We start from the raw sequence: 11,911 nt of genomic DNA on the forward strand, positions 1-11,911 counted from the left end.
ATTTGTTTCTCTAGTCAACCCAGGCTAACACAGCTTCTGAGGCTTTAAACCTTTACAGGAGCAGATAACCTACAGTGGCTGATGAATCTAAAGTGCCTGACCAGCAGTTAACAGTCCAACACTTACCTGACAGCAAAGCCAAGTCCTTAAATAGACATTAACACTTATGCATTCACACTGTATTCAGTCAACTACAACACATAGTTATAATACAAAGTTATAATACAACACATAGTTAAGATTATAATGCCTTATAATACAAAGTAGGCTGTCTTTACAGGAACAGAAAGCCTCATCTTTCTCCCATTGAATTGCTGGTGGTTTCGAACTACCGATCTTGTGGTTAGCAGCCCAACTTGTTACCCACTGTGCAACCAGGGCATTGTGAGTGTATTTAAAAATATGGCCACACTTTTTTAAAAAGCAATGTTTTGTTTTGTTTTCATATTAACAGTAAAAAAATTTGCTAAGCAGATTATATAGATGTGGTTAACAATCACCCATATTTTCTAAGCACATACAAAGGTAATGACCTATCCATTTTACCTAAGAATAACATTTTAAATAAATATTCTAAATATAAGCAAACTAAAGTAGTGCATTTTCAAAAGTGGTAATTCTTAGAAAAAGAAATACTATTTCCATTAGCTTAAAGCAATAGTCACCACATTTCCTGTGACAAAAATGAACTGCAGTAAGCTACTCACCATAGCCCTGCTGCTGTCCTGGGTAGCCCTGCTGCCCTGGGTACTGCTGCTGCTGGGGCGGGTAACCCTGTTGTGGAGGTGGTCCCTGGTAGGCATCTTGCTGTTGGCCATATTGTGAGTTTCCTACAGGATAATTGGAGCAGAGGAAAAACAACCTGAGAGAGTTGCTTAATTAACTCTCTTCTTCTAGAATGCATAGCCAACAACACAAGAACAAAATGAAATGCCATATTGATTTTTAAAAGTTAACAAAACAAAGGAAAAACTCAAACCAAACAGAAGGATTTCGGCCAAACAAACTGCAGTTAAAGCCAATTTGCAAGGTTGAACTGCAGCATTTTCAGCGCCTCTGCCATACGAGCATTACATTTACTGGAACATCACAGTCATAAGATCATGACTATGCTAAATAAAATAAAAAAGACAAAATTAAAGACAGCTACAAGAGCACACACTAGCTACACAAGATCAGCAAGCTGTTTCCTAAAGGTACTATACTTGTATGTAAAATTATATATATATGTAAACACACATGAGAAAAATAAATTGGATCAATGGGTTTATGTTCAAACAGAAAATTTCCACTGAGGAAAATTATTTGTAAATGTTTTAGTCTTTTTACTGTTGTTAGAAATGACAAGTCATGGTTATAGACTTAAATATTTGTACGGAAATGGTTGTGATTGTTTGAGGCTCTCTATAACTTTAAGACAGCCAGCGCTAATATTCTACGAGAGGTCTGCATGGGGAGAAATGGCCTTATGCAAGAATTCCCGTACCTATAGAAGGGTGTGTGTGTGTGTGTGTGTGTGTGTGTGTGTGTGTGTGTGTGTGTGTGAAGGTATATAGATACCTCCTTCGTAGTAATGGTGTGAGGAATCCTCATAAGGCCTATCGTAGCCTTGTTCAGGATACGACGGTTGCTGATAACCGTAATCATTATGACCTACATCAATTCGACAAGAGACAGGAAGAAACGTTAATGGCCACTGAGGGAAAAACCCTAAAAATATTTAAACTTTTCAGATAAAATTGAGAAAATGAACTGGAAATACATAAAAAAATTTCAATTGCAATAGCCAAATATTTACCAATGTGATTGTTTTCATATAGAGACAACGTGCATTTCCTTTTTTTTAAGCAAAGAGCACTAGTTTTAGAAACATTACACTTATTGTTTTAACTATGATAATCCTCACTGAATGGGGGGGCCCTTATCTTTCCATTTTTTTAAAGAAGAGAATGAAAGCATTTAGGCCTTTCACATGTAAATAACCTGAATTAAATTAAAATGAACAAAGGAAGCAATTATCATATTTTGTCAAACACCTGTTCTGCTGATCTCCAATTCCACAGCATATGCTAAAAACAATGCAAAATATAAAAGAGCTCTGAAAGTTTTTTCCCCTGAAAGAAACTGAAACATATTTTTTACATTCTATTTACCTGCATAAAGTATATAGATACACACCAAAGTATTTTCAGATGCAAAAATTATTTTTAATGTTGCATTTTGTCATTAGAAAAGGTTTTAAGTACCATAAGGATACATTTTTGTAAAATTAATATTGTTTTAAGTACTAGCATATGCCTTCAGCTTAGTCACTCCAACACCTAAGAAACAGCCCCAAAAAGAAAAACCCCTTATATGCTGCTTCCAAGAACAATAAATGTCATCAGCAAGATAATCTAGAAATTGATTAAAAATAATACTCTTAGCTTTTTAAGTAAACTTCACAAAGAAAATGCAGAAATGACTTAACTAAGTCAGAATGAACGGGAAGTTACAAAACTGCCTAAGGAGAGAAACCCACTGTCATCAAGCCCCCTCTGACCATGGTGACCCATGGGGAATATGATAAACACACGTCACAGTATTCTAGAACCTGAACATTCCACAACATTCCCAAACCACCTGACAAATACATTTTCAAGAGTTTATAAAATATAACCAGTAGATTGAATACAGTTGCTGTTCTATTCTTATAAAGTTTTATTAGCATGTATGCATGTTTGTTCACTTACATATTGTCTATAGCTGTTTTCCACTAACAAGTATAGAGTTCAGTAGTTGAGACCAAGAATAGATAGCCTGCAAAGACTAAAAAATTTACTATCTAGGACTTTACAGCAGACCTACTGACTCCAAATATTTTCTGATATAAATATCTAGACAAAATGAGAGAAAATAGCCATTTATGAAAAATACTTGATGTAATAAATATGTCAGACATAGAAGAATGCACAGCTCTACAAAAAAATAACTTTTAAATCAATAATCCTTGACTATAAGATAATAGACAAAGCTTATATATTTAGGAAAATATTATCTATTTTTAACCAAAAGGTTATATTCATAACAATACATTTATCAGGAGGTAGGACTAAAATAACAATATCAAGCTTAACTCAATTACTTAATATGCATTTAAAAAACTAAACAATTAAGCATTAAGTTTTCAGACTTCCTGACATATATATAATTTAACACAGTAAATTTTGCCTCTTTAAAAAAATCTATAGTCTACTCTTTCAAAAAGCTTAATAGCATATCTACATGGGGAAGGAAAAAAGAAAAGAAAAAACATTCTGAATAATTCAGTGTAAAAAATCTGTAAAAATATGCATCGGTTCTCTAAGCACTATTATCCCTTACCTATCATCTCCACTCCTAATAAACATCTATTGTGAGCAAAGACGTCGACAAGTGAGCATCTGCTCTGCCTACAAGGCCACAACCTCTGCAGTGAAAAACACGTGTACTAATATACCGTTCTCCTTTGTGCATTTATAGAAAATGGTGGGCAAAATTACTTTTTAAATACACCAAATTATATCATCCTGACTTACATTAACTTCTTATCAATGGCTCCCAACACCTTAAAAGTTCTTACTTTCCCAAGTGTCTGTTAAGTAAATACACACAGGGTGCTAGCTATAGCAAGCATTTGGCAAACCCTTTCAAAGCAATGTGAGTTGTTTTTCACTTTGAATAATGAATTAGCAGTTTTACATGTTTGAATCCAATCATTTTTTGTTCAATATTTTATTTAAATTTTTCAAGAACATAAGAAAATGTAAAGAACTATACAGTGAAAATCTCTTATGTGTGCTTGATTTATTACCTCTAAAGACTTTCTTAAAGTGTAGTATACATCTTTACTGTCCACCTTTCACAAGTCACTGAAAATAAAATTCTAAAAAATTAAATATTAAAATCTGGTTTCTAAATGCCTTTCCCATTCTGCTACACATATGATTTAGCTTCCAAATTTTTTTCCAAACGGTTAATGTATTTAAACCATTGTTCTTTGAGAAGTATATAACAAAATTTGGAAACTATGCAAGAATTATATTCTTTATGTGTTCATACAATGCATAAATAAATGTAAATGAATGAGTGAACTTTATGGTACATCAACAATTTCTGGATAATATGGCTATTTAAAAGAACAGTAAATTAATACTTGGTTTGCTTGAAATGAAGAAATCTGAATATGAAAGGGCCCTCTTTGATATAGGATTCTAATGAGAACATGATTCCTGATGGTACTAATATGGAATAGCTACACAAAATATAGTTATAAACAAATGCTATCATTGATGTTATCAATTACTTAAAAGTTTTTCTAAATTTAGAAGAAACAGATACTTTGTTTCTTCATCCCCATTAAAATGTTTTGAATAGCTATCTCCATTAATATTGGGCAGGGATAGAAAATGGGAAAGTTAACATTAGGAGAAATTACCATCAGGGTAATATTGCTGGTTCATGCCTTCTGGAGGACCTTGTCCACCATGACTGTATTGGTCCCCATAATAGTCTTCCTGGCCTGAGTACTGCTGTGGTGGGCCTGAAAAACCACAACCAGTCAAGATGTAAATACTTTGTTCTCTATGTCATCAAAGACTTGCTTTCTAATCTGATGTTATGAGAGGTTATTTCTCAGCTGTAGCCTCCCCACCCATTCTCTGCCACTTCAAATATTTTTAACTCTTCTTATGCACATTCATACATACACACATAGCTCCAATAACACATTTCACTAAAATTAATGTGAAGACCATACATGCAGTATCAAACAATACCAATTTAGAAAAACCGTATATACTCCAGTATAAGCCAACCCGAATATCTGCCGAGGCACCTAATTTCACCACAAAAACTGATTTTAAAATGTGCTGGAAAACTCAGCTTATACTCAAGTATATGGGTATATAAATTTTCCCAAGGATAAATAAAATAAGGCTATAAAGTTCCTAACCATTACATGACCCTTTGTACCTACTCTACTGACTATCTTTTGGGGGGAGAGGGAGTCAGGGAAAAAGACCCCAACTTTGCATCTAATTATGTTTAAAAACCAAAAGCTTAGTAAAACGTAAGGCCTTCCTTATGTTAAGCAGGACATTTTAAAAATGGAATCTTACCCTGTTGAGGTGGTCTATACGGAGGGATCTGTCTCTGAGCCATCATATGATTTCCTTGATTAACTTGACCCATCATTCCCATAGGTGGCTGCTGCCCTTGGTAATGTTGTCCACCTCCCTGTGGCATATTATATTGTTGAGACGGAGGCTGCTGATGCATCATTGGACCTGAAAACAGATACAGCATTACACATACAATATTTTTCCATATAATTTTTAAATAAGGACCTAATGCCAGGGGCTTAAGTGGAGAGGAAATGTTTTGAGAATGATGAGGGCAATGAATGTACAAATGCGCTTTACAGAATTGATGTGTGTATGGATTGTGATAAGAGTTGTATGAGCCCCTAATAAAATGATTTAAAATAAATAAATAAATAAATAAATAAGAAGAAATAGGAGGAGGAAAAAGAGAGAAACCAAAAAATACTTTTATAATCCAAAAAAATAAAATGAAATGAAATAAAAGTCAGCTTTAAATTAAAAATAATCATTAAATCTTATGACTTAAATATGCTGTAAACAAAAAACTAAAACAACTAACAACACATGGTAGATACACAGCAAAATGAGCAGTCAACCCAAGCAAAAGAAAACAAATTTCTGTGTTTTCCATTTTGTTCCCTTTATCTGAGCCCAATCTGAGGTATACAGGAAAATCTTCAAGCTTTTACAAGGATTATCCCTGCAGCAGAATTTCATAAACCTTAATTCGGGGAGGAGATTTCAAGGGTCTTCTTTCCCCTTACAACTATAAATTAAAAACCTAACGGGTTTTCTTCAAATCAAAGAGCTGAAGCCCTTCTTAGTCTCTTTCACACACACACCATGACTCAAACACACCATTACAAAAACCATCGGCTCAGAAACCAGCTCTCCGCAGTTTGCAATGTGAGCAACAGCAGAAGTACCCAAGCATAGCTGCAAGAATCACACTGGCAACAGCAAAAGGACATCCCATGAAATACTCAACAATGGTCAGAAAGTTCTGTGCTGCCATCTAACAATGTAACCAGCTCCTCAGACATAGACTGGCCCAAGCTACTGTGTGGGGAGCTCATCATTCTGCCATCATAACCATTACTGTCTCAGAAGTATGTGTGCGTCATCTCCCAGCTTACTGCTAAGATAGCTACATACTTCCCCTTTACTAACTAGGGACAATTGAAGGAAAAAGTACAGAACACAAAGACAAGAAACACTGGGAAAGTTTTAGAGGCAGAGTCACCCAAGAGAGCCAAAAGGCTATTGAAACAAACAATTAGAAACAAAGCAAAAGCCCCGCTCCTGAAATGCCTTACTGACCTACAACAGCCCCATGTGAGCAGAAAGACTTCATCATAACTCAACTTGAAGAACTGATTTAGCTAAAGAAGTGCTTTAGCTGGGCTCTTGCCCCTATTTACCGTCTTCTATACTGTCCATATTCCTTTTTTACCTCTAATTTTATTATTAGAAATATACACTTTTCAAGGGTTGCTCTGGGATCGTTAAAGAGGAAAGATACTCTTACTAGTAGAGATAAGGAGGCGCAGTGGGAAATGGAAGAGAACTTACCTACACTCAAGTAAGATATTTATTTCATGTAAATCACTAACTACAACCAGAGGTAAGTGTCCTGTTTTTAACTGAGGAAACCAAGAACCCAATATCAGACAAAACTCAGGTTTGATCTTAAAACAAATGTGTATTCCTCTATTCTTCACTATCTTTACTCAAAGATAAGCTATAACAAAATGGGAAGTGGATTTGAATTGATATTTCACTGAAGAGGACAATCAAATGGCTCCCAGATACATAAAAAGATGCTCGATATCATCAACCATCAGAGAAATGCAACTCAAAATCACAATGAGATACCACTTCACTCTCAAATAAGATCACTGTGGATCCAAATAGGATCACTTATAGAATCCAGTGGCTCTCCCAAACTGTAAATGTTTCGGGGACTAGAAAGCCTCATCTTTCTCCTGCAGGAGAGCTAGTAGTTTCCCACTGCTGACTTGCAGTTAACAGTCCACCCTGTAAGATAATATGCTCTCAGAGCTGTTGAGTGTGGAGATAATACAATGCTGGCCCACTGCTGATGGGAAAGCAAAACGATAGAACTGCTGTGCAAAGCAATATTATGATCCCTTCAAAACTGAAGACGAAACTACCATGAGATCCAGGGACCTCCACTCCAAGTGACTCCTAAGACTTGAAAGCAGAGGCGCAAGCAGATACTTTTACATCAATGTTCACTGCAGCACGATTCATTATACTCCAATGATGGAAACGACTGAAGTGACCACCAACAGTTGAATAAACAAAATGCAGTATCTATATAAAGCACTACTCAGTCAGTAGAAGAAGAGACAAGTCTGGACTTATGCTCCTGTATGGACACAGCTAGAAGACATAATGCTAAGTGAAACGGTCAACCACAAAAGGACCAGTACTGCATGACCTCGCTGGTATAAGAATGACAAGAAAAGGCAAGTGTATAAAGACTAGTGGTAACAGGGCAAAGATGGGAGGAAGACGAGGCTTTCGTGTCCATTAAAGGTTACCGGCCTGGAAACTCACAGGGCAGTTCTACTCTCCATATGAGTCTGAGTCAACGCAGTGGCAATGAGTTTTGAGGTTTTTTGAGGGGCAAGAGGGTAAGGTAAAAAAGGACAGTGATGATGGGAAAATTACATTGATTAAGGTTAGTGTTACACAGATGCTTGTTCTAATTGTTGTCCATAATTTGGACACCTTGGAATAACTTGAATTGGTCAAGTTGTGCTACAGATATCTTCATGACAACAACAGAATAGCTGTTGAAGCTGCTTATATGTAACCACAAACTTCACTGTATTTAGTTTTTTTGGTTTGGAGGTGTAGGGTCATAATTCCAGTTAACTAGCATACCAACAATGTTTAGTGCTTCAGTTATCTCTTTTTTTTTTGCATACTGCCTATAGTCTTAAAAGATTGCAAGTAGTCATAGAAAGCACAACTGCTATTTGTTTGGAGCAACAGAAGGAAAGTCTAGAACAGAGGATGATTTTGGATTGAACAATCGCCTCCTTTGCCAAGGGACCAGAAAAACTTGATGGTGTCCATTACCATTACAATAAACATACTGATCCACAGAAGAACTATAATCAAAAGGAGGGTACTGCAGAACAAAATTTCAGATTATCACAGAATCCAGAGTTCTTGGAGCCATGAAGGATGGATCAATTCCTAAAACAATCTTCAAACCTTAAACCAAAAATATCCCCCAAGTCTTGTAAAACCATACTACAGTTCAGCTGAACTAGTAAAAATATCTAAATTCAGAATGACCCTCTTTTTAAAGATATACACAGGCTCACATTGACAACAGCAACTCACAAGATTAGGCAGGAAACTTAACGGTGAGTTTATGTTAATGGAGGAGCTATGACTCAAAAAGTTTGAAAATGGATGTGCAACTGAATGTAATCAATGCCACAAAATGGCACGTGTACATGAAGAAATCACTAAATAGGTGTATGTTTGACTGTGTATATTTTCAACCACAAAGTATGACTTAAATACAAGCTATAACAAAATTAGAAGTTCAGAAGCTAATCGTAACATGGAAAATTTCTAAATTACTAACTAGCTTTATTAGTTACAATATGTTTTTAAAATATTTTGTAGATACCAGTATTGGACATTCCAATTCATAATTTCATAAGTGACATGCTCGGGCATTCATAAGAGTTTTCAGTAAATTAGGGTTTTGTGCAGTCTTTCTTCTCCTAAACGCACCAGGAAAACCAAATGTTGCCTGATTTAATAGAACATAGCTATAAAACTGAAGTACATAAAATACATTGGAACTAAGGAGAAGGCAAAAACACAGTAGCCACAGGGGGAAAAATTTTTTTTTTTAAAGCAGTAATAAAATTCTAAGCTTCCTCTAAATGCAAAATGTCACTTTAGTTTAAGACTTAGAAAAGACAGTGCCACGTGTGCTGTATCTTCTGGGAGTACCACCAGCAGTTTCAACCCCAAGGCGCTCAGTCACCACCCTTCGTTTCTTTTCTGCCACTCTCCTTCCCTTAAAGGGTCCCAGCGCCATTCAGAATTTAACCTGAGACCACAGAGAGAGCAGGATAGAAGCACTACCACAAGAAGGCCCTCACGCTTTTTCTTTGAAGACTTATGCACTAAATACACAGCACATACATACATACTAGGGTGTATCAAAAAAGTACTGCTACAAAAATCACAGAACCCTTTATTAAACACAAACGTCAAGAATGTGAAGCTACAGTTGCTTGATATATCTTCCATCTAGGTCTATATACTTCTAAAGGCATTGTTTCCATCTCTCTACTCCCTCCCTGAAGAGTGCCCGCTCTATGATTTGCACTACATCAAATATGACATTTTTGACTCCTCAGGGGCCTCAAATTGGGCATCCTTGAAATATTCTTTGGTTTTGAAGGGGAAAAGAAACGAAGAGGTAAGACTATGGTTAGTGGAGAGCAAATGTTTTGAGAATGATGAGGGCAATGAACGTACAAATGTGCTTTACATAATTGATGTGTGTAAGGATTGTGGTAAGAGTTGTATGAGCCCCTAATAAAACTATTTTTTTAAAAAGAGAAATAGCAAAAAAAGAGTCAGTGTGAGAAACCCTATAGAAGGTCCAGGTGAGGCAGAGTGTACTCGATAACAGTAAGTTTGCTTTAGGTTTAATTTCACTACACTAATGACTTAAATGAATAAAAGACCTGTTATAGGTGAGTGAACTGAAAAGAAAAGAGAAAAGTCTATGGCTGTATGGTAGACGGGCAGGTTTCCCAGTGAAGTTCCCACAAGACAGCCCTTGCTGCTCATGAAGCATGCTCGGGTGCTCTGTGCGAGGGAAAACATTCTTCAGCACCATTTTCCTGGCCTTTTTCTCACCAATGCAGTTTTCAATTTTCTTACACCTTCTTCTTCATGATAAGCCCTGTGATTGCCCTATTTCCTTCAAGAAAATATATGCAGATTATTCCTTCAGAATAAAAAGAGAGTCATTTTCTTAACTGACCTCTCCTTAAATTTAACTGGTTTAAAAGCCACTATGCTTATTGGACTTTTTTTTAAGACACCCTAGCAAGAGTAAGACACGTGTATTACTGGGAGAACTTATCCGCAGCCATCCACTGAAGGCAGAGACATTTAAGCATGTCTTGCTTGGAATAAATCTGCTCATGTATGAACTGGACCTCTAGTGGCAATACTTTCTGACTTACCATTATACAATAGCAGTTTGTCAGTATCATTTGTTTCCTTAGTAAAACAGATGACTTTGCTATGTATTTACTCACATTAAACATTGATAAAAGTGGTGGTTCTCAATTGTGGACAATTGTGCCACCACAGGACAGTTAGCAAAGTGTGGAAACATTTTTGGTTGTCCTAAGAAGAATGGGGGCTGCTACTGACACCTAGTGGTAGAGTCCAGAAATACGGCTACACGTATCCTGCAATGCACTCCAACAAATTATGCAGCCAAAATGTCAAGAGTGGCAAGATTAAGAAATCCTGGGTTTCTCCAGAGGATAATTTTAAATCATAGGCATTTTTACTAACTAGTCAGGGAACTAGATTACATATTCAGCTTTCTGAGATCAAAAATTGGAAAAGGAATGCTGTGGTTTAATGAATCCAACAAAACAAAAGGTTAGGCTATTCCTGAAACGATCCCTCCTAAGAGGCAATTGTTTGCATTATACAGTAAGAAAAGCTCAAACCCACATCATTACTATATATCTACTGCAGACTGAAAAGAACTCCAAGGAACTATCGATTTATATGGCACAAGTAACAACGGGCTGGGAGAGTAAAACCCCTCACCCAGCCAGCAGAAAGCCATGGGGATGGGCTGCATGCGAACAAGCAGGCTTGGGGCCCCTCAACCCGAAAGCTGAAGCATTATGAACCATCTGGCACAGAGAAGAGTATCCTGACATTTTTTGAGAGAATGAAATAGGAATAACAACATTTGCAGTATTTGTTAAAATATACCTTTTAAAACCTACCTTTACAGATTCTAGTTTAGCAGTTATGTGGCAGGGCAAACAAGGCTTTATTTTAAGAAGGACCCAAGATGATTCTGACCCAGGGAGTCCTAGAAACATGCATTAAAGTAGTGTTCTAAGGGAAAGTTACCCCCTCTTGCAAAAAAGCAAAAAAATTTAAAGTTCATATAAAATGATTAAGTTGGGTATTATCGTGTGATAAATTAGCCACAAAATGAATTCTAAGGAGTTTTATGAAACTTGATCTACGGAAAAACAAACCAAAAAACATCCAAATTCAGCATTCAGGGGGGATCTAACTCACAGCAGTCCTACAGGACAGAGTAGAACTGCCCACAGGGTTTCCAAGGGCGACTTTTTTTTTTTCTTTTTTAATCATTTTATTAGGGGCTCATACAACTTTTATCACAATCCATACACACATCAATTGGGTAAAGCTCATTTGTACATTCATTGCCCTCATCATTCTCAAAACATTTCCTCTCCACTTAAACCTCCGGCATTAGGTCCTCCCTCCCCGCTCCCCTCTCCCTCATGAGCCCTTGATAATTTATAAATTGTTATTTTGTCATATCTTGCCCTGTCGGATGTCTCCCTTCACCCACTTTTCCGTTGTCCATCCCCCAGGGAGGAGATCACATATAGTTCCTTGTAATTGGTTCCCTCTTTCTTACCCACTCTCCCTCTACCCTCCCTGTATCGCCACTCACACCACTGGTCCTGTAGGGCTCATCCGCC

The 11,911-nt window shown here is 36.6% G+C and overlaps 1 protein-coding gene across 3 annotated transcripts in view; it reads right to left on the minus strand.

Moving 5' to 3' along the window:
• The window catches only part of SS18 (SS18 subunit of BAF chromatin remodeling complex), an 87,109-nt gene that overhangs the window by 20,466 nt on the left and 54,732 nt on the right, over window positions 1–11,911 (minus strand). Inside the window, exons 6-9 of one of the 3 annotated variants that reach the window (XM_004702916.2) lie at window positions 5,139–5,306; window positions 4,457–4,561; window positions 1,561–1,653; window positions 708–830 (exon numbers count right to left, since the gene is read on the minus strand). In XM_004702916.2, the coding sequence (XP_004702973.1) occupies window positions 708–830; window positions 1,561–1,653; window positions 4,457–4,561; window positions 5,139–5,306 (489 nt within the window). The remainder of the gene's footprint in view (window positions 1–707; window positions 831–1,560; window positions 1,654–4,456; window positions 4,562–5,138; window positions 5,307–11,911) is intronic. The other 2 variants (XM_004702917.4, XM_045296226.1) reach the window with 2 other exon arrangements.

This window comes from Echinops telfairi, unplaced genomic scaffold (assembly GCF_000313985.2).
Source record: "Echinops telfairi isolate 266 unplaced genomic scaffold, ASM31398v2 ScPeMD7_7400;HRSCAF=8409, whole genome shotgun sequence".
In the NCBI taxonomy this organism is placed as follows: Eukaryota; Metazoa; Chordata; class Mammalia; order Afrosoricida; family Tenrecidae; genus Echinops; species Echinops telfairi.